The sequence below is a fragment of the Neoarius graeffei genome, chromosome 8 (genome assembly GCF_027579695.1).
Source record: "Neoarius graeffei isolate fNeoGra1 chromosome 8, fNeoGra1.pri, whole genome shotgun sequence".
Classification (NCBI taxonomy): Eukaryota; Metazoa; Chordata; class Actinopteri; order Siluriformes; family Ariidae; genus Neoarius; species Neoarius graeffei.
The window spans coordinates 24,094,222-24,117,525 of record NC_083576.1 but is presented as its reverse complement, the minus strand read 5'-3'; the positions used below and the strand labels follow the sequence as shown (position 1 = coordinate 24,117,525).

The 23,304-nt window shown below is 40.0% G+C and overlaps 1 protein-coding gene across 3 annotated transcripts; it reads right to left on the bottom strand.

Annotated features, from left to right (window-relative positions):
* Positions 1-3,543: 3,543 nt before the first annotated feature.
* On the bottom strand, positions 3,544-22,645 carry gcna (germ cell nuclear acidic peptidase). 3 transcript variants are annotated; one of them, XM_060927473.1, is made up of 14 exons: positions 22,221-22,308; positions 19,729-19,861; positions 18,036-19,407; positions 16,624-16,807; positions 16,482-16,545; positions 13,824-13,873; positions 13,682-13,748; positions 10,322-10,404; positions 9,821-10,186; positions 9,542-9,704; positions 7,223-7,367; positions 6,153-6,288; positions 5,787-5,991; positions 3,546-4,229 (listed from the first exon to the last, which is right to left on the bottom strand). In XM_060927473.1, the coding sequence occupies exons 3-14, from the start codon at positions 18,258-18,260 to the stop codon at positions 3,998-4,000; spliced, it is 1,920 nt and encodes a 639-aa protein (XP_060783456.1). In that variant the 5' UTR covers positions 18,261-19,407; positions 19,729-19,861; positions 22,221-22,308; the 3' UTR covers positions 3,546-3,997. The 3 variants fall into 3 exon arrangements, with proteins under 3 accessions (XP_060783458.1, XP_060783456.1, XP_060783459.1); XM_060927475.1 differs by lacking the exon at positions 18,036-19,407 and having other exon boundaries at positions 3,544-4,229; positions 19,729-19,824; positions 22,221-22,645; XM_060927476.1 differs by lacking the exons at positions 18,036-19,407; positions 19,729-19,861 and having other exon boundaries at positions 22,221-22,645.
* Positions 22,646-23,304: the final 659 nt, after the last annotated feature.

The following is a 23,304-nucleotide window of genomic DNA, read 5'->3' as shown; positions in this document are numbered from 1 at the left end:
AGGAATTTTAGCCCGTTCCTCCGTAAAGAACAGTTTCAACTCTGGGATGTTGGTGGGTTTCTTCACATGAACTGCTCGCTTCAGGTCCTTCCACAACATTTCGATTGGATTAAGGTCAGGACTTTGACTTGGCCATTCCAAAACATTAACTTTATTCTTCTTTAACTATTCTTTGGTAGAACGACTTGTGTGCTTAAGGTCGTTGTCTTGCTGCATGACCCACCTTCTCTTGAGATTCAGTTCATGGACAGATGTCCTGATATTTTCCTTTAGAATTCGCTGGTATAATTCAGAATTCATTGTTCCATCAATGATAGCAAGCTGTCCTGGCCCAGATGCAGCAAAACAGACCCAAACCATGATACTACCACCACCATGTTTAACAGATGGGATAAGGATCTTATGCTGGAATGCAGTGTTTTCCTTTCTCCAAACATAATGGTTCTCCATCCATCCATTATCTGTAGCCGCTTATCCTGTTCTGCAGGGTCGCAGGGAAGCTGGAGCCTATCTCAGCTGACTATGAGCGAGAGGCGGGGTACATCTTGGACAAGTTGCCAGGTTACCACAGGGCTGACACAGAGACAAACAACCATTCACACTCACATTCACACCTACAGTCAATTTAAAGCCTCCAATTAGGACTGTGGGGGAAACCGGAGCACCCGGAGGAAACCCGTGCAGACATGGGGAGAACATGCAAACTCCACACAGAAAGGCCCTTGCCGGCCGCTGGGCTCGAATCCACGACCTTCTTGCTGTGAGGTGACAGTGCTAACCATTACACCACCGTGCCGCCCCATAACGCTTCTCATTTAAACCAAAAAGTTCTGTTTTGGTCTCATCCATCCACAAAACATTTTTCCAATAACCTTCTGGCTTGTCCACGTGATCTTTAGCAAACTGCAGATGAGCAGCAATGTTCTTTTTGGAGAGCAGTGGCTTTCTCCTTGCAACACTGCCATGCACACCATTGTTGTTCAGTGCTGTCCTGATGGTGGGCTCATGACCATTAACGTTAGCCGATGTGAGAGAGGCCTTCAGTTGCTTAGAAGTTACCCTGGGCTCCTTTGTGACCTCGCCGACTATTACACACCTTGCTCTTGGAGTGATCTTTGTTGGTTGACCACTCCTGAGGAGGATAACAATGGTCTTGAATTTCCTCCATTTGTACACAATCTGTCTGACTGTGGATTGGTGGAGTCCAAACTCTTTACAGATGGTTTTGTAACCTTTTCCAGCCTGATGAGCATCAACAACGCTTTTTCTGAGGTCCTCAGAAATCTTTGTTTGTGCCATGATACACTTCCCTGTTCTTTAAATAAAAAACAGGGTGCCCACTCACACTTGACTGTCATCCCATTGATTGAAAATACCTGACTTTAATTTTACCTTCAAATTAACTGCTAATCCTCGAGGTTCACATACTTTTGCCACTCACAGATATGTAATATTGGATCATTTTCCTCAATAAATAAATGACCAAGTATAATATTTTTGTCTCATTAGTTTAACTGGGTTCTCTTTATCCACTTTTAGGACTTGTGTGAAAATCTGATGTTTTAGGTCATATTTATGCAGAAATATAGAAAATTTTAAAGGGTTCACAAACTTTCAAGCACCACTGCGTGTGTGTGTGTGTGTATATATATATATATCACACTTTACAACTATGGTGTTTTGTGTGTGCATACACACAACAATGATTATACGAGTTATTATATTCTTCCTGGCAGCTTGAACCAATCTACTCATTTTCCTCTGACCTCTTATCAACAAAGCCTTTGCATTCGTTAATCACATTTTGGCAGATTGGATAACTGTATAAATGAGCAGGTGTACTGGTGTTCCTATTAAAGTGGACAGTGTGTATATGTACAGTGGTGTTTGAAAGTTTGTGAACCCTTGGCAATTTTCTATATTTTTGCACAAGTATGAGCTAAAATTTCATATTTTCACGTGTCCTAAAAGTAGATAAAGATAACTCAAACAAATAAGGTAAAATATTATAATTGTTCATTGATTTATTGAGGAACATGATCCAATATTACATATCTGTGAGCGGCAAAAGTATGTGAACCTTTGAATTCAGTATCTGATGTGACCCCCTTGTGCAGCAATAACTGCAAATAAACATTTCCAGTAACCACTGATCAGAGCTGTGCATTGGCCTGGAGGAATTTTAGCCCATTCCTCTGTACAGAACAGCTTCACCTCTGGGATCTTGATGGGTTTCCTCACATGAACTACTCCTGCAACATTTCTACTCGATTAAGGTCAGGACCACTCCAAAACAATTTTATTCTTCTTTAACCATACTCTTTTCTCTACAAGTGGTAGACCACTTAACATTTGAGATTCGGTTCATGGACAGATGTCCTGATATTTTCTTTTAGAATTCGCTGGTATAATTAAAAATTAATTGTTCCATCAATGATGGTAAGCAGTCCTGGCCCAGATGCAGCAAAACAGGCCCAAACCATGATGCTACCACAACCGTGTTTCACAGATGGGATAAGATTCTTGTACTGGAATGCTGTTTTTCACCTTTCTCCAAACAGAATGCTTTTTATTTAAACCAGAAAGTTCATTTTGGTCTCATCCATCCACAAACATTTTTTCCAATAGCCTTCTGGCTTGTCCACGTTCTTTAGCAAACTGTAGACAAGTAAGTGTTCTTGTTGGAGAGCAGTAGCTTTCCCCTTGCAACCCTACCATGCACCCATTGTTGTTCAGTGTTCTCCTGATGGTGGACTCATGAACATCAGCCAATGTGAAAGAGGCCTTCAGTTACTTAGACATTACCCTGGGTTCTTTTGTGATCTCACCTTGATCTTGGACTGATCCTTGTTGGTCGACCACTCCTTTTCAGGGTACCAGTGATCTTGAATTTCCTCCATCTGTTTGACTGTGGATTGGTAGAGTTCAAACACTTCAGAGATGGTTTCAGAGATGGTTTTACAACATTTTCCAGCCTAATGAGTATCAACTCTCTTTCTGAGGTCCTCAGAAATCTCCTTTGTTCATAACATGATGCACTTCGACAAACATGTACTGTGAAGATCAGACTTTGATAGATCCCTGTTCTTTAAATAAAACCCACACGATTGTCATCCCATTGATTGAAATTAGAGTCCGATGTTTTCACCTTCAAATTAACTGCTAAACCTAGAGATTCACATACTTTTGCCACTCACTGAAGTAATATTGGATCATTTCCCTCAATAATTAAGTGAACAAGTATAACATTTGTCTTATTTAATTGGGTTCTTTTTATTTACTTATTGGACTTGTATGAAAATCTGATGTTTTAGGTCATATTTATGCAGAAATATAATTGTAAAGAGTTCACAAACACGCACGCGATGGTAAAAAATATTAAGCTATCATTTATTTTGAAATTTTTTTCTCTTATTTCCCTTTTTTGTACAAGTTCACAAAGACCTCACAATAACTGACTCACCCTTTTTGCACAATTAATCAATTAATTATATTTAATAGTGATTTTTTTTAAATAAAAAAATAAAGTCTGTGATGTTACTTTTAGCCATTATTTTACTTTGCAAAATTAGCATATGAGCATTTATTTCAGAGGTATGAAAAATATTTTATTCAAACATACAAAAAACCTAAAGATTCAAGGACCGAAAAAAAAATACAGAACTCGTAAAATTTATCAAATATTTCACAGCAAGGGGACACATTCAGACAGACAATATACCTTGAGATGAATAAAACACGCTGAAATGTGTAAACCAGAGGCATGCTTCACAGTTTTCAAAAGCATTTCCTTGTATAACTTCACCATGCTAATTCACTTTGTCTTTGAAAGCAGAAGAATTTGAAACATAATGCCCAAACAGTTTCAGCTGGGGTATAAAAGAACAGTAAAGATGCTGATTTGGGGTCATTTCTATCACCTGCATACTGAATAGTGGAGGAAAACCAGAGCCTGGAGCAGCACTCTTGTTGTCCAGTTCAATCAACAGCACACAGTTCAGCTCTGGCTGAGGTGTGTCTTGCTAGCAAAGTCTGCACTGAGCTTTCTCATCACCTCAGCGTGACTCTGGCCAGCCAGCTCCTGGCGTACCGTACCATAATTTTCCTTCACAAATGTGGCGAAAGGTGTGGGGCCACGTGAATTAGATGGAGTGAGCAGGACAAGCTGCCCTGTGCACAGTGCACACACAAACCTCTCCGTGTCCAGAGACTTTGAGTGACGGCCAATCCTAGAGAAAATAAAAATACAAGCTGAGTTTTATTTGAATTAATTGAAAAGCATTCTCACTTTAAGTACATTTTTAGAATATTCAAGTGATGCCCTTTCCACTGATTGGTAATCATGGTATATAATGATAAGATGGGGCTTGGAACATCATGGCACATCATTCAGACCAGAGCTACCCCTCCTCCCATACAGGGAAGGGATATTTCCTTGGTCATGGTTCTTGGGTTAGGGTTACACCTTTCCAGGTACATCTAGTCAGTATCTCGAGAAGTCTGTCTCTTTCTTTTCCCCTTCCTTTTTTATCCCCTGCCCAAACACAGTTTGGCGGGGGATAGAGAAATGGGTTGGTCCATCCGATCTGGTCTGTCTGTTTCCAGGCCATATCTTTAAAGCTACTGAAGATATCTTCATGAAACTTTGTATATGTATTAAGCAACATGTGAACTGGTGCCTTTGCCATTTTGGATTTTTGAAGGGGAAAAAAAAAAAAAAAAAAAGTATTTTTCAAATTTTTTTACATTAAGAAAAAATAGATTTTGACTTGGTTTCTAAGAGCAATGTTCATTTCCGGAGCATATATCCAAATCTATTCATGATACGGATTTGAAACTTGGTGTACATGTTAACAAGGTGATGTAGATGTGCCTTTTCATACTAAGAAATCTGAGAAATTTTAATTTTTCATGTTTCCATGAAAACAATTTCAGACTTAGTCTCTCAGGATAGTCTTAGCAGTAGGTTTTGTTTCTGGAGCAGAACTTGAAAACTATGAGAGGTATGGTCTTGAAAGTTGGTATACGTGTTGATTAAGTGGTGTATGTGTGCCTTTTGATACTAAGAAATGTGAGAAATTTTACTTTTTAGCTCACCTGGACCAAAAGGTCCAGTGGGCTTATGCCATGGGCTGCTGAGGCCAGTGTAAAGAGGTAGGGTTGGTTTCCTGCAGCAGAACTTGAAAAATGTGACAAATAATATCTTGAACCTTGGTATATAGTTGGTATATACAGCGGGGGATATAGAGGACTATTTTCTTGGGGTTTTTTTGCAGTGCAATCTGCACATCTTTCGAGAGGGAAAATAAATCAAGACATAATAAGCTTTAGTCAGAACAAGACTTTTAAAAGTTCAAGAGGTTAACGCCATCAGTAAACAATATATTCTCATGTTTGCTGGCGTGCTATGGAGAAAGGACTGGTTGGTCAACTGCCCAACCCATCAAAGTATGTAGTTCTTGGCTATGTTCGCTGATGAAACATACCAGACTCTCTCACCAAACCTGAGATCTGATTTTGCAAAATTAAGAATAATGTGATGACAGGAAGTACAACCTGAAAACAACTGGGAGTGCATTGTAATCTTGAAGAGAGATTAAGCCCATCAAATGAGTGCATCAGACTTCTCACCTTGACTTACCACTATTATACACTACATTGAAAATGATCTGGATGACTGAAATTTCATAAACCTTCCAAAAACAACTTACTAAAACGTCAACAAAGTTGGCCAGACCTTAAAAAAAAAAATGGAAGTTGAGCTGTTCGAGGAGGAACACACTCACGTGTTTTTGCAGCGGTTGCACTGGTACTGGTATTTATAATTGATGTCGTAGCTGTGGCAGCGGGTCACCATGGGCAGCTCAGGATGAACCAGGGTGGCTTTGCGTGCATAGACCTTCCAGAAAGGTCCATGGCCGTCCCGCACGTTGTTCATCAGCCATGTTGCTGCATGGCACATTTCATGAATAAGTGTGTCCCTTAACCGATCTGCAAAGGAACAAGGATTCAACAAAAAGGAGGACAGATAATTATATCTTCACCATTTGTGTGGAATACACACATTTCCCATGTAACAAACTAAACTTATGTAGAGCTTAGGAAAAGAAGAATTTGGATCAACAGTGAGAATTTGTCTAATGAAAAATTACCTGCAGAGTCACACACTTTGACTGACAATTCAATACGGGCGTATCGTACACCATTGACCCTTTCCTGCCCAGTGATGCAATATCCTGCTGTCTTCCTCATCTTTGTATTCCATTTGATTGACATGTCAGTGGGCAGCTGAAGGAATTAAATGCATGATTATGAAATATTATAGACGAATCAAAATTTTCAAAGAAACTATATATTTGGCTGGAGAAAAAAAAAAAGAGCAGCACGAGTTCAGCTAAAGAAGTTTTGAGCCAACACGTCCCACGTTTTTTGTTGTTCTGGTCTGGTTACTGCTGACCTGAATACACCACATAAAATCAACAGACAGTGCAAAATAAAACCCTCTGAATTATCCACTATAGTCGTAGTAAAATTCATCTACATGTGAAATCTGAGTTTGCTGTCACTATAGCAACAGTTGCTAAAAAGTGAATGTAAAAAAATTATATATATATATGTGTGTGTGTGTGTGTGTATATGTGTATGTATGTATGTGTGTGTATATATATATATATATATATATATATATATATAAATAAAAAACACACACACTATATATATATATATATATATATATATATATATATATATATATATATATATATATATATATACACACACACACACACACACACACACACAACAGAAACTAGTTCATTGAATGACTCATTTTGGTAATCAGAAGTATTATATAGCATTACATATAAATTTTTGCTACTGTTTATTCCTGACAAAAACTACTCACTTTATTCTGTGATCAATAGCATTAAGCCAGAGTATGACTCTAAGAAGCAGCTTAGATTAAGAACAGTTAATGGTTTACAGGCCAGGAGGACAGGTATTGGTTTTGTGTTGATTTTATCTAGGGTACAGTATAAGGTGCGTTTTCATTTCCCCTGTAGTTTGCAATAAGACTGTAAAAACTAATACTTATGATCTACTTTTCTCCATTAACCCCAGTTAATTCAGCTTAGGCCTTGATCAGATTTTACTTATTTTGGTGTACTAATAAGCATTTGTTTACCTAACAAACCATTTTTTAACTCTGGAAGTTTTACTTTACCTTGCTCTCAAACACAGTAGTGTTATAGAGCTGGTAGAGTTTGCTGGTAAGCTCCTCCTTGTTCTGCTTGAAGTTGCGGCAGTACACAGACTCGGGAAAAGACAGAGACTGCAGGAAACAGCCTGGTGTTTTACACACAGCCACTCTATCAGAGAGACACAAACAATTCAGAATCAAAACCAGCAATTAATTCCATACACTGAGAAAGATGTATGAACTACATACACCATCAAAACCTTGTGAAATATTTGATGCACTGAATAAATGCATTTATTTAATATTTTAAATTATTCTCTGATGTATAAAAAGAAGGTATATGACTTTGTTCGGGGCAAAATTGCCAAGATGCAGTTTTACATGCCCATTTACATCTTTTTGATTTGGCCATAGAATGAAACAAGCTATATTCCATTTTTGGTGGGTTCATTAATATATTGATGAGCTCTACTGTGATTGGCTGGTTTGCATCTGGTGTGCCCCCATAGGGTGCGATTATCCACAACGACTGTGTCCATGGGCTGTGGTGCACTCTGGGAAATACAGTCCCGAAACGCGACCTGGAAGTGCCGCTCAGAAGTGCAGTCTGGTGCCAACATGACAGTAGATTTATATGACAACATCGACTATTTCTTTGAATGGGACATACACAGGAAAATAAAAATGATCCTCCATGCACATAAGCTAGGTCGTCATACTTTCGAGTTAACTATGCTAGCTACTTGGAGCTTGTGAGTAACTAACGTTACCCATACTAACTACTTGCTTTTAATCTCAACAATGCAAAGTCAATTAAATGTGTTAGCTAACGATGAAAAGTTTCAATTTAAGGTGAGCTGGCTTCAACTGTCAAAAAGTCACATAGCATGGCTAGCTAATTTCCACCGCCCTTGGTTTTCTGACCGAGAGTAGGGTCACGGTCCACTCTGTGCAGTGAAAGCCGGGGCGCTCCCTTGCTGCATCAGGTGTAGTTTCATTTAACTACATCTCTCTGAAGCAAAAAGCAATTGAAAAGTCCTTTGTCGTTCTTACCACCAGTTTCAATTTGATCATTTTGTTTCTCAGTGAGTGAAAGTTGGAGAGAAGTATGTCAGGGAGCTACGTCAGCGTCACAGCATCTCCCATGAGCTCTCTGGCTTGGCATCATTCTGTTCCAGGAGCACGGTTGGTGAATCCCCCCATAAGCTTCTTGGTAGAATCTCCACAGGTGTGTCTGGAAGATTATTTTTGCAGTGGTAAGCCCCTGATGTGTTCCGATCAAAAGCCATATCTGTGAAGCTTGCGCCATCGCTCTGTGACATCTTTCATGAGCTCTCTGGATCAGCATCGCTTTGTTCCAAGCAGGATGGCTGGTGAATCAGTTGGTGAGTTTGTCATTGTTTTATTCTTTATAATACCTGCAATATTGATGTTTCAATTGATCGAGAGATGGATTGATAGATAGATGCTCGATAGATAGAGATTTTATTGATTCCAAAGGAAAATGTAGGACAGAGCTACCGGCTAGGCAGCCACTGGAAGCGAAAGTAATATCAGCTGAGCTGGAATGTGGGCTGGTTCATGCAAATTTTGGAATATGAATATTGATGGAGTCTGGACTGTTATGAAAAACTCTAGGATTTTGGAATTGGCCCGTTTTACCACCCTCTTTTGCATGTGCATGATTCGCAACACTGTTTGAAATATGTCAGGTCCATGTATGGAACTATTTTTTTTTTTAAATATTCCAAAGTAAATACAGTTTTCCATTTTATAGCACCTTTAACATCTATTACAGGAAGAGACAGTTCTGTAGCCCAGGTGCCCAAAACATGCAAATTTGTGTCTGGGATACAACCTTTTTAATTCGTAGTTAGTTACCCAGTGGACAATTAAGGTTAAGGGGAAAAAAATTTAAAAAAGGAAAAAAAAAAACGTTACTCCTTGTTGCAAAAGAACATTTTCATTTGGTATATGCCTGTGTTTAAATTTAACGTGCATCACTCTATGCTGTAGCCACAACAGTCACTACTCTTTCTGAATCCAGCTGCACTACACACATCAGCTGTGGTGAAATCTGAGGAATGATTTTAGGAGGTGGATTAATTAGTAAATATAACGTTAAGCACAAATCGGTCATATAATTCAACTACCAGGAGCAGTCACCTCATGAATAAACATATCCAGAGAAACTAAAAGCATTAGACAGACTCGGATATCTTTTACATGCGATGCAAGACAGAACTTGCTGACTTTTTGTTGAGGGTGTAAACATGCTACACTTTAAAGGACGAGGATAATAACCATGTCCTCATCGATCTCGTCAATTAGTATTAAGTCTACCTGCTGCTGTGACCTGCTCTGGGCTCCGTCTGACTCACAGGTCTGCTGATAGGGAGCTGCACTGGAGTTCTGGGCACCCGGGACGCTTTTACTGTCACTCTATCACGGTCCTTTTGTGTTGTTTTCACAGATGGAGTCACACAGGCTGCTGCAGCTTTGGGCTCTATATCCAACACACAAATGACAGTAACAAAAAAAAAATAAAAAATTTAACCAGACATGAAAAATCACAATTTGACCTTTAATTTCCTATATACATAGAGTAGGTGGTGATTTCACCTGGAGGTTTAGGAGAAGCGTGTGCGCTACTGTTTCCCAAATTTTGTTTTTTCTTGATGCGGTCCAGTAAGGACTGGAACTCATCCTCAGAGCTGCCCGTGTCCTCGTGCCATCCGCTGTGTGTAGGCGGAGCTGAAGAGGGCGTGGGCATGTGAACAGAAGCAAGAAGAGAGGGACAGCACAGGGCATTTCTGGGTTTATTTTCTTTAGCCAGAGCATCCTTTTCCTGCGAGGATAGGCGACGGTGCTGAGTCTTGATGAATACGTCGCTGTCGTCATCCGAGTCACTGAGGAACACTGGGGAGTCGAACTGAGAGAGACGCTGCCTCTCTGACTTCAGGTTAGACTTGGGAGTCCTCAATTTGGCTACATGTACATACAACCACCGCAAACGTTAATTTCAAAGTGCCTTTCCTGTTTTAACCACCTCATTTGTTATCCTAGCCTTTTCTATGCATGAAGCAAGAATTGACAGTTACAGCAATATTTCATAAAAATTACCTTTCGAAATGGACGGCTTCTTCTCCACAACAAAATCATCATCATCATCAGAAGACAAGTCGTCCACTATGAAATTTTTAAGGCTGTGAAAATGAATACAGCTTTAGATCAGCACTTTACAACCCCAATTCCAAAAAAGTTGGGACACTGTAAAACATAAGATTTGCAAATCATGGAAACCCTATATTTCATTGAAAATAGTACAAAGACAACATATCAAATGTTGAAACTGACAATTTTATTGTTTTTTGAAAAATATATGCTAATTTTGAATTTGATGTCAGCAACACATTTCAGAAAAGTTGGGACAGGGGCAACAAAAGACTGAAAAAGTTGTGTCATGCTGAAAAAAAAATAATTTGGTTAATTGGCAACAGGTCACTAATATGATTAGAGCATCCCAGAGAGGCAGTGCTCTCAGAAGTAAAGATGGGGAGGGGTTCACTGCCCTGTGAAAGACTGTGTAGGCAAACAGTGCAACAATTTAAGAATAACGTTCCTCAGTGTAAAATTGCAAAGAATTTGGGGATCACGTCATCTATAGTACATATCATGAAAAGATTCAGAGAATCTGGATAAATCTCTGTATGCACGAGACAAGGCTGAAAACTGACATTGGATGCCTGCGATCTTCAGGCCCTCAGGTGACGCTGCATTAAAAGCAGACACGTATCTGTCATGGAAATCACTGTATGGACTCAGGAACACTTCAAGAAAGCCATCATCTGTGAAAACAGTTCATCACTGCATTCACAAATGCAAGTTAAAACAAAATCCAGAAACACTGCCACCTTCTCTGGGCCCAAGCTCTTTTATGATGGGCCGAGGCGAAGTGGAAAATTGTCCCGAGGTCTGATGAATCAAAAGTAGAAGTTATTTTTAGAAATCATGGACACCACATCCTCCAGGCTAAAGAGGAGAGGGACCATCATCATGATGAGGGCTTATCATCAGTGCACAGTTCAAAAGCCATCATCATCATCATCATCATCATCATCTATGATGGTATAAGGATGCATTAGTACACATGACATGGGTAGCTTGTACATCTGAGAAGGCATCATTAATGCTGAATGATTGTATACAGGTTTTGGAGCAACATGCTGCCATCCAGACAAAATCTTTTTCAGGGAAGGCCTTCCTTTTTTCAGCAAGGCAATGCCAAACCTGCTTTCTGCACTTATTAAAACTGCATGGTTCTGTAGTAAGAGTGCCCGGGTGCTAAACTGGCCTGCCTGCAGTCCAGACCTGTCTCCCATTTAAAACATTTGGTGCATTATGAAATGCAAAATACAACAAAGCAGACCCTGAGCTGTTGAGCAACTGAAATTGTACCTCAGGCAAGAATGGGACAACATTTCTCTTTCAAAACTACAGCAATTGGTCTCCTCAGTTCTCAAACGCTTACAGTGTGTTGTTAAAAGTAGAGGTGATGCAACACAGTGGTAAACGTGCCCCCATCCCAACTTTTTTGAAACGTGTTGCTGACATCAGATTCAAAATAAGCATACATTTTTCAAAAGACAAAAAAATTTCTCAGTTTCAACATTTGATATGTTGTCTTTGTACTATTTTCAATGAAATAGAGAGTTTCCATTCTTCATGGTGTTTTCTGTTCCATTCGGTCATGTTCCCTTCTTTTGGTTTGCTCTGTCATATTCCCTCCTTTTCTCTTATAATGTATTCTATTATATTGTCCTGTCTATCCTACTCTATATTAATTTGTCATGTTCTCTTCTGTTCTCCATGTTTTATCTTAATGTATACCATCTTGTCATATTCTAGTCTATTCTTTTAGTCCTGGGCATGACTTTAAACTGCACTTGAGTATTGGGGAAAGTGGCGTTACCCCTTAATCACCATTGCTCCCAGGTCCACTCTCACCCAGAGTGGTAGCACCTGCCTTGGTTCCAGCTATGGGTTAAATAGTACATCACCAATAAGGCGCTGGCAGCAGGGCGCTTTTCAGTGCAATGTGGCAGATGAACCCAACAGGGTCAATGGGACATCACCTGATGGCATGCGGAAGAGCCACTCAAATGGCCAAAGGATGGCATCACTTGGCAAGTCAGTTGTCACTGCAGGGCAGCTTCCATACCAGTCAGGTCTGTGGCACTTTTGTGCACCACTTGGCATCAGGTCTGGCGGTCCAGAGAGAACACGATGGGGGCATGACATCGTTTGTCTTGCCTTACTATGCAAGTTGCTTCAGTGGGAGAGGAGAATAGTATACAAGAGCTCACAAGACCAGATGTTCCATTGCAGTTTGGCCGGGCCGTTCATGCCACCGCTGCAGACAGCTCGGTCACGCTGGTACGGGCCTTGCGGCCCATCTGCATTTCTGAGCATCCTAATGAAACAGTCATCGTCGCTAGCGATGGACAGCCGACAACGATAGGGCTTCCATGATTTGCAAATTATCGCATTCTGATTTTATTTCCAGTTTGCACAGCGTCCCAACTTTTTTGGAATTGTGGTTGTATATTAACTGCCTACAGCACAGATTATTTTGGTTCTAAGATCATCAGATATTACAGTATTATACAGGAGAACTGAAAATTATGTAGCATGACATTTATAATAAAGATATGTCACATACAAAGCTTTATTCCAAATACAAGTGCTAATGTACCGTATAGACATGGGCATCAGTTATGTTCAGTCAGTCAGTCATTTTGCCAACAGATTAAAATAAACTTGCCAATAAATATTTTAATAAAAGTACCCTTTGCTGCAGAACCAAAAGTCCAGGGGGTGGAGTCAGACCTGACCCAGCTACTTCTGCTTGGACAGAGTTGAACCAAAAGTCCATGGGGTAGAGACAACTCTGTTTTTCAGACTTGATAAGTTTGTTTGTTGTCGCAAGTTGTAGAGAATCTCACGGGTTAGAGTAAGGTTTATAGGAGGAGGTCCAGCTCCACCCCCTGGACTTTTGATTCTCCAGTAAGGGACTATACTAGTGCGGGAGCCCTTAAAAATTGTGGTTGCTATGGACTGGAATACTTAAGCATCAGCTTGTTAGAACAACACAGGAAAAAAGGTAATTAAATGAAAATGCACAAAAATGCAAGCTAATAAAACAAGTATAAAACAACAGTTACAGCTGATACAAAACTTCACTTTATATTGACATACTGTAGCATGTTTCCAGTTTTCGGTAAATAAATTCGTATCCAGTTATCGGGATCACATCACTGTGTGTGTCGCAAACATCTGGCTTAGCAAGAAAATAAGCTCACAGGTCCCGTATTCACTCAAAGACTACAGGATGCAACAAATGTTATCCTGTCCAATTAGAGCCTAAGGTGCCATCAAGACCTTGTTAGATAAGAAAATTAGAATAACATGGATCTCACTAACCTGTCATCACCATCAATCACAGACTGAGACCTCGGTTGAGCCTTCGGGGTTTTCACCCGTCTCAAAACTACAAAAGAAAAGTTTTACATAAGTCTTTTAAATGCACAATAATAAAACTATTTAAAATTGAAAAATAACTTACAGTTTTCAAAGCCATCATCACTATCTGATGACAAAATCGGAACTGGTTCCCTGGAAATAGACACACAAATCAGTTTAGACCCTTGTTCTATAGACCCCTTGCGCATGATGCCACGCATCACGTGATAATTTCACCTGGGGGTCAAACAAACACCGTCTTTTGTATAAGCAAGGCTTAATCTGTCTTCAATATGGTTCATTTTTGCGCCGTTTTTGGTTGTTCAAATCGGGAAATGGATAAAATTATTATGGTCTCCCCACTATCAAGAAAAATGTTAACAAAGAGAAGCAAATGCTTCAAGAGCAACGAAGAAATGAGTGATTAAAGAGAATATGATGACAGGAGCTAAGCCTGAAAACTCCAAAGAAATTTGCGATTGTATTTAAAAAAATAGAAAGTCAGAAGTGAGTATAGAAGAGTTTGCTTAAGAATCTCGTTATAGTTTTTCTGCTCGCATTCGAGTTAGCTTCTTCAGGAAAGTCTTTGATTTTCTTACAGGTGAAGCAGCTTCCTTATTCGACACGGAAAATCCAGAATGGTTTCAAACAACTCGGACAGAACTCAGTAAAAAACCCAACAAGGAGCGACATGCGTGATATAGCCTGAAAGAACAGAAAAGATTAAGAGCAGAGTGCGCTGAAGCTTTGCTTCTGTTATCAGAGGAATCCAGTCCTGTGCAAAACATCAACATGGAGCCAGAGTGTAGTAATGAACCGACAGTTCGAGAGAATCTCACACACACACACACACACACACACACACACACACACACACACACACTGAACTTTACATCAGCTGTATGCATGTGAAATGGAAATAAATTGACTAAGGCAGGAAAAACTATTTTGGATAAAATTGTTACTGTCCGTTACACACATCAACCTGTGTGACTCAGTTGTGCCTTTTGAATAGAGAATAAATAAAGAGGGAACTGAACATTAACCGTTTATTGGAATAATTATTACAAGGGTGATTATAGTTAATAGCTTATATAACTATAGCTACAACTGGAATGTGCGGATTCTGTTAGCGTTTGGAATTATTGTACCATCCACTATTAGATAATATGAAAATACACTAAGTAACTTTAAAAACGCACATTGATAAAACTTGCTGAATTCGTGCTGAGTTTATCTCAAGAAGAAAAGAAATATATCACAATGGAAAAATAACTTCGTTCCGCCCGAATAAGTTCCAAATCTGTGCTCAAATCAGAATTTAAAGGAGTTGTACTCAATAACGTACAATATGACTCGGGTAGTCAATGACATGGACAGGCTTTAATTTTCAAACAAATTTTGCATACACTGTACACACAATCTTGTCTATAAATACCCGGGGGAAATGATGGGAAAATTGTCATTATTGAAGATGCCACGCCTAAGCCAAAATCAACGTGAACAGGCCATCGGGATGTTGTGTGCCGGAAGTACACAGACAGAGGTCGCCCAGCACTTCGGTGTTCATCATTCGACCATTTCCCGTTTCAGTCAGCGTTAGAGACAGACAGGGAGCACCAGGGATCGTCCACGCCCTGGTCAGCCTCGAGTCACGACGCCAGTTCAGGATCAGCACATCAGGCTAGCTCACCTCCGTGACGGATTCCTGACACCCTCAGTCACTGCTGCTGAGACCCCTGGACGACACAGACTCAGAATCTCCAGCATGACGGTCCGAACATGGGCCAACTGTCACTTTGAATGTTTTTATTGTGAATTAATTCTTGAGTTTGACAATAAATGTCTTTTATCGATGTTTCAAGATGTGTGTGCATTACATACAATATCATAAATTTCAAATATATGCATGGATCTAAAGTGATATCGTGTTGAATTCCATTGTGCGTTTTTAAAGTTACTTAGTATAAAATCTTACAATATTGTTTTGAAAGTCCAGAGCAAGATATTTTGTTATTTTACAAATAATAGCATTTCAGATATTGTTTTAACAACAATAAGTATCCATGTATAAATTATAGAGTATAAATAGCTCTGTAACGATATCCTTGGGGTTGTTGAGATACGGAGGGCCAGGAATACCATCTAGCCCACAGTTCAGGTAGGAGTCCTTTGAAAGTATATGCTTTGGCTTTTGCAACATTCTGTTCCCAAAAGCTGATCATGGGAATTTTTTTTTTTTAACTGTTCTTCCGTGTCTGGACTCTTCAGGAAAAAGAAAGTATATTCCAACATGTAGCTAACACCAGGCCACAAATCTGCACAGTCACTCCAGTTATTTCGAGGAATTTTGTACAGATCAAAACCGCTAATAAACTCTAATTTCCACATATATCCATCCTTTGCTTCTTTCTAAGTAATCCAGTAGTAGAGATTTTTTAGCTGTAGTTTTCTTCAGACAACAGCAACAGATGTCGGACACCTTTGCTTCGTTTCAATATGTGAACAGTATGTAAACAAAGTTCACTTGTCCCCCAGGACTAGCGTAGCGATGGTTGCTAACGTAACCATATAAAGTGACCACATTCTCAGACAATGCTGTTACCAGATACTTCCACAAAATGACTAAGAGCCTTTTAAAATGTCATCACATGATATCCTGTTATCAGTTTTCTTTTCTTCAAAGACAAACCAAAATCCTGTCAGTCTACAAAGCTCCTCTTAACCAGAAATAAGAAGAGAACAAGTGAAAACATCTCACCTTGTTTTCTTGACAGATGAGATTTGCCTAGGAGCAGGTTTGGGTGTAGCCTTTGTTGCAAGAACTAAACAACAAGCATTGCTCAATTATTGACACTTATAATTTCCACTGCTGTGTCAGACTATTACATTTAATGACTTACTTTGATTAAAGTCTTCATCACTGGAGTCCAGCAGCGCTTCACTTGAGGGAACGTTTTTCTTTCTGTGCCGATTCTCCTTGTCGGAGCCGTCACTGTCTGACAGAAACAAAGACTCTTTCCTCTCAGCAGCCTTGGTATCACAGCTGCCAACAGCATCACGTCTGCTTTTCAAACTTTTTCTCAACTGTGCAAAAATAAAAAAAGATGGGAAAATGTCCTAAAAATGAAAAATGTCAATTCTGTCAAACCTAATTCAAAAACTTAGACAACCTTTATTGTCATTCAGTCTGCAACACGTACACCGAACGAAATTTCGTTGCAATTTGGCTCAGCACAGTATTAAATATGAAGTGTATTAAATTATGCAGCAGCAAAAATATTATAAAGTGACCTGTGGAATTAGGAATGTTCAAGTATAAATAGAAGTTTAGAGTTTGGGTTTGGAGTTCAGCAGTCTCCTGGTGGGCCTGCACCATAATGAGGGTGTGAGGGTCACTGATGATGTTTCTGGCTCGAGACATGCAACACCTTGGTGCAATGTCCTGAATGGAGGGAAGAGAAGTCCCAATGATTTTCTCCGCTGTCCTCACCACTCTCCTCACATTCTTCCAGTCAGAGGCACTGCAGCCTCCACACCACACAGAGATGCAGCTGGTTAGAATGCTCTCTATGGTGCTTCTGTAGAATGTAGTGAGGATAGGCAGGGGCAGGTGGGCTCTCCTCATCCTACGCAGGAAGTGCAGACGTTGCTGTGCCTTCTTGATCAGTGATGCAGTGTTCACAGACCAGGTGAATTTGTCTGTGATGTGCACCCCCGGGAACTTGGTGCTATGGAGCACTTGCATGTGACGTCACAACCGATCCAGATTGTGACAGACGCCATCTCGTCGGTCAAACGCCATATTTCCGCCTTCTACTTCTACCTTTTCTTCTGGAAAACCCTACTATATACAATTCTACTACAACGGCTGCGGCTACAAGCTCTCCCTACCTGTGCACGTTTATGTTTTTTGTGTGTATTTTTGCGTGTTGTTCGTCTGTACCGGACTTCAATATCCACTACAACCGTATGGACTTACTGGACATTGGTTTCCAGCAGAAAATGACGGTTTGTAGTAATTTCCATCGCATGTACAACATTCCGGACGAGATAGCGAGACCAGCGGGGTCTCCGTGGATTGTCATCAGAAACAAAGCTAAGGAGGCGGCGCCGGGAGCGGAAGCAAAAGCGAGGCTGCAGAGCCGGCCTGTTGACTAAGCTCAGAAAACAGCCACTCAAATCTCCACTGCTAAGTCTCTACCTCTCCAACGCCAGGTAAACAAGACGGACGATTTGGAATTACAGCTGGAATTACCTTATTCTATTCTATAATCGGCTGGTCAGTGCTATACTCAATACTTAAGTGACTTACCCATCCAGTGAGGATCATTTTCTTGTTTACAAGATGCCACATCTGAGTCGCTGACAAATCCTGAATTCCTGTAAAGATAACTGTCCAGAGATTTATAAGAACGCAGTGCTTCACCACTGAACAGCGAGGGAAAGTTGATGAGGTAATTATACACGTCCGGGTATTCCACCTCTGGCAGTTCCATATCCACTGACACGGTCGTGAAAACTCCGTCCGGTAAGCCATAAGGGTCACTAATCTGTAGACCGTTTATTTTAGACATATATCTAGTTATCTGTTCATTAGAAAAATGAGCCGTGTAGTCCGTCGGTTGAAATTGATCCATTCTGTACACGAGTGCAGTAATATTCAGCTGTGCTGTTGACCGACAAGATGGCGGCTGTGTACTTTCCAGTCACATGACTGCAAGATCTCTATTGACCACCTCCACGGCCATATTGTTGATGAGAAGTGGAGCGTGGCTGGGCTGGTTTTTCCTGAAGTCAACAATGATCTCTTTGGTTTTGTCCACATTCAGGATCAGGTTGTTTTCCCTGCACCAGCCCACCAGCTGCTCCACCTCCTCTCTATAGGCCAGGTCGTTATAGTCCCTAATGAGGCCCATCACTGTTGTGTCGTCCGCAAACTTCACAATGTGGTTGCTGGTAGCCCTGGGGACACAGTCATGTGTCATCACCATGAACAGCAGAGGGCTCAGGACACAGCCCTGAGGGGAGCCTGTGCTGAGAGTGATGACACTGGAAGTGTTCTGTCTGACCCGTACTGACTGTGGTCTTTCAGTGAGGAAGTCTAGCAGCCAGTTGCACAGGGGGGTGCTGAAGCCCAGGGGACCCAGTTTGTTCACCAGATGCTGTGGAATTATAGTATTCAATGCTGAACTGAAGTCCAGGAACAGCATCCGCACAAGTGTTCTTCTCCTCCAGGTGTGCAAGGCTCAGGTGAAGAGCGGAGGAGATGGTGTCTTCAGTGGAGCGGTTTGGCCGGTAGGCAAACTGGAAGGGGTTGAATGTGGGAGGGAGTCTGGAGGTGATATAACTCCTTTACCAGCCTCTCAAAGCACTTCATCATAATGGGAGTGAGTGCGACGGGCCGGTAGTCATTAAGTGATGTGATTTGAGGTTTTATTGGCACTGGGATGATGGTGGGAGTCTTGAAACATGATGGGACTTTGGCTTGATCCAGTGAGGTGTTGAAGGTGTTGAAAAAGCATGATATGATGCAGTACTAGCTAAAATCCACTTGGATTTGTATTACAGAGTTGAGGCTACTGTAACTGATAGAATATGTTTTATATCAGGAATAAAACGATGCATACTGTTATATGAATAGTCAAGGGTAGGGAGATGTGCTCCAGTGTGAAACTTCAAGTTCACTGTAAAAAATGTCCGTAGAATTAACAGTGAATTTATGTAAAATCATGACATATAAAAACTGTAAATACAAAAACAATGAAGCAGTGTGTAATTTACATCAATATACTGTAAAACTCCTAACCAAATACCACTGTTAATTTAACAGTAAGAATATGTTGAATTGATCATATTTTTTTGTAGAATTTACAAATTGTTGTAGTTTAAACACAGACAAACTGTAATACTAAAACAGAATGTGATAGTTAAAATTACATCATTGCCCTGTTAAAAAAATTAAAAAAACGCCCACCGTCGTGGCTCAGTCGACTAAGGTGTCATACCATGAATCTGGGAACCCGAGTTCGATTCCGACCTGAGGTCATTTCCCGATCCCTCCCCGTCTCTCTCTCCAGCTCATTTCCTGTCTCTGCACTCTCCTATCCAATAAAGGTGAAAAAAGCCCAAAAAAAAATTCTGAAAGAAAAAATATCTGTCTAGTAGATCATTGCTTGTAACCATCATTTTGAATCATTGTTTATTGTACAATGAATATCCGTAAAATTAACAGTTATGTATTGATTATTGTACATTGAATACCTGTAAAATTGAACATTTTCAAACTGTTGTTTTTACAAGTGTTGATATACCTTACCGTAAAGCCATATACACTGTCACTGTATTTTTTACGGTGAAAAAATGGCAACCACAGCTGCCAGTTTTTCACTGTAAATTTGACAAGATTTTTTTTTACAGTGTTGTTATCATCCCTTAATTGATTATTTTCCAATAACAGCACATCCTGTCATTTTTATTCCTTTAATACTGCAGCAATTTGTCAACACAAATAATTTCTTATTTATTAAATAATAGCATGTGACATGTTTTATCCATTTACAGTTATGTTTATTGTTGTGGTACGCAAACTAACAGTTATAAAGTGTCATTCACTGGCCAGTCAATAACAATTAAAACCAAACAAAACACAAAAAAATCAATTTATTTATACTGACATAATATAATATCCATACGAGACATGTTCAAGTATTGACTTGTTCATATTTGTACCCATATACTGTGTACAGATTTTATTTTAAAAGAAAAACATGTCCCTCAGCACTGACATCTTACTCTCTCTGGGGTTAAGATATCACGTTCTGAGTACAAATCATGACGTCACCCATCCCTTACATGACTGACTGAGGCTAGTGGATTTCATGGACACTTCGCTTCTAAATTGTTGCAAACAACCCTAAAGATACCCGATTGTCAGGCATTTGGGTGTAAAAATCAGCTTGATCATTTTATGTGACATTCTTTTGTTTGTTTTTATTCACTGAGAAAAGCTATCTTTTTAGACGGCAAGAATCGCATTGCTACGGCACACATTATCAAGCTGAATGAGATTTAAACTTCATAAAAGAGAAGACTGTTGATTCACGCATTTTGTTGCCAGTAAAAATCACATGGTCACAGAAAATTTCTGATTAGATTTTTAGAATTAGAAGCCTTTATTTGTCACATATACTTCATATACATTACTTAACAGTTAACAATGATGTGTGCTGTTATAGGAACAACTTCTTTAGTGTTCTGCCTGACGGCAGATCCGGCTCTGACGTCCATCAGAGTTTCGAGGAAACGTTACAGGAGTGGTTTCCCGTTTCCTGCTACGAGATTATTATAGAGGTTTTCTCCTCTCAGCCATTCACACACACATATTCAGACCTATGGACAATTCAGAGTAGCCAGTTAATCTAACCGGAGGGCTTTGGACTGTGGGGGAAACCCATGCAGACACGGGGAGAACATGCAAACTCCACACAGAAAGGAAAGGCCCCCTGTCAGCCACTGGGCTCAAACCCAGAACCTTTTTTGCTGTGAGATGACAGTGCTAACTACAGACGGGATGGTTAGTGGTTAGCACTGTTGCCTCACAGCAAGAAGGTTCTGGGTTCGAGCCCAGCAGCTGATAGAGGCCTTTCTGTGTGGAGTTTGTATGTTCTCCCCATGTCTGCATGGGTTTCCTCCAGGTGCTCCCGTTTCCCCCACAGTTCAAAGACATGCGGTTAGGTTAACATGGGGCAGCCTTGGGCTGAGGTGCCCTTGAGCGAGGCACCGAACCCCCAACTGCTCCCCAGGCGCTGTAGCATAGCTGCCCACTGCCCAGGGTATGTGTGTGTGCATGCATGTGTTCACGGCTTCAGATGGGTTAAACGCAGAGGATGAATTTCACTGTGCTTGAGACAAATAAAGGCTTCCTCTTCTTCTAAAAGCTACTACAGCACAGTGAAATTCTCTTTCTGTATTCAACCCATCTGAAGCAGTGGAGAGAGAGACGGACGTCTGGCGATTTTTTTTCTTTTTTTTTTTTAAATTAGAAGCCTTCATTTGATGCCGCTGTACAACGAAGGTAGACAGCGCTCTAGGGAGCCGTTAACGTCACGGCCGGATATCCGGTTTCGGTGCAAATGGTTGCGGCTAGTTCAGCCTTTTTTATTTAGCAATATCATAACTTTTAAAATGGATCAATTGTTATAAATAAAGTTTTATTTTTAATTTAAACATGCAGAGGGCACATCAGAGCACTTGCCGTGATCAGCAAACGGCATTTATTTTGGGGTTTTGTTTGACTTAAGTTACAGCTTTATCTTTGACGGTGTTACAAAGCACTAGCACTGTAATGTCCTTCCAAAAATGCTAAATAACCAGGTTGTTCGAGAAAGAGGGCAGCTGACACTTCTGTGACAGGAAATAATTCAACACCAATCAGAATCCAGCACTATAGTATAAACATCAACATACAGCTTATCTCTAGAAAACGAGCGATATTTACCTCGTCTGCTGCTCGGTCCAGAGCACCAGGTTTGTCCCAGCCCAGTTTCTCTGCAACTCTTTCAAACAGCCTTTGAGTACTGGGCTCCATGGCGCTCTGCACAAATAAACATAGGAATTTCAAACAAACCAAAATATATTTCTCCTTTCTATACAGACACAACGACGTCCAATATAGAATCACTGTAGAAACATTACGAGCTACAGTATCTTAGTGAGCAATTGACATGTCTTTTTCCATCGGATAATCTTTAAATATGTAACTACAAAAAAAAACACTACACAAACGTTAAGCTAGCTAAATAACTGCACGAGCCTCTCGAGAAATATTTTTATTCAGGAAGTGTATAAAAATTGAACTTCCTTTTCGTCAGAGTGTTATTTTAAAAGGAAGTCAACATCTGAGAGGACTGAACGGTTTCAAATTTGCCTGGCCGGAAATGGTTATGAGTTACGAGACTGTAACTTCCGGGTTTCTGGCGCCAATCACTGATCTCTACGTGAAATATCTGGAGAGCTCATTGGCCGGTCAGAGTGAAGCCAGCTGGCCGCCATCTTACCACTCCCATCATGGTAGCTTCCAGTAGTCTACACAAAATTGGACAAGTTATAAGTGTAGTTGGTGAGAAAAATTAGAAGAAAAATGCCTACATGTGCAGCAGTGAACTGTACAAATCGTCAGGTCAAAGGTTGTGGACGGACATTTCACCTGTGTTTGTGTATATATATATATATATATATATGCATAATATTATATAACCTCTCATATATTTCTTTTTTGTTTTATATATATATATATATATATATATATATATATATATATATATATATATATATACAACCCCGATTCCAAAAAAGTTGGGACAAAATACAAATTGTAAATAAAAACGGAATGCAATGATATGGAAGTTTCAAAATTCCATATTTTATTCAGAATAGAACATAGATGACATATCAAATGTTTAAACTGAGAAAATGTATCATTTAAAGAGAAAAATTAGGTGATTTTAAATTTCATGACAACAACACATCTCAAAAAAGTTGGGACAAGGCCATGTTTACCACTGTGAGACATCCCCTTTTCT

Excerpts from the sequence above, each read along its gene's own strand:
- gcna (XM_060927473.1), bottom strand. The coding sequence starts at position 18,260 with ATGGCTTACCGGACGGAGTTTTCACGACCGTGTCAGTGGATATGGAAC. Across the intron at positions 10,187-10,321 it reads GAAGCCGTCCATTTCGAAAG|CCAAATTGAGGACTCCCAAG; the intron begins GTAATTTTTATG and ends ATGTACATGTAG. Across the intron at positions 6,289-7,222 it reads CTACTGTGTTTGAGAGCAAG|CTGCCCACTGACATGTCAAT; the intron begins GTAAAGTAAAAC and ends TAATTCCTTCAG.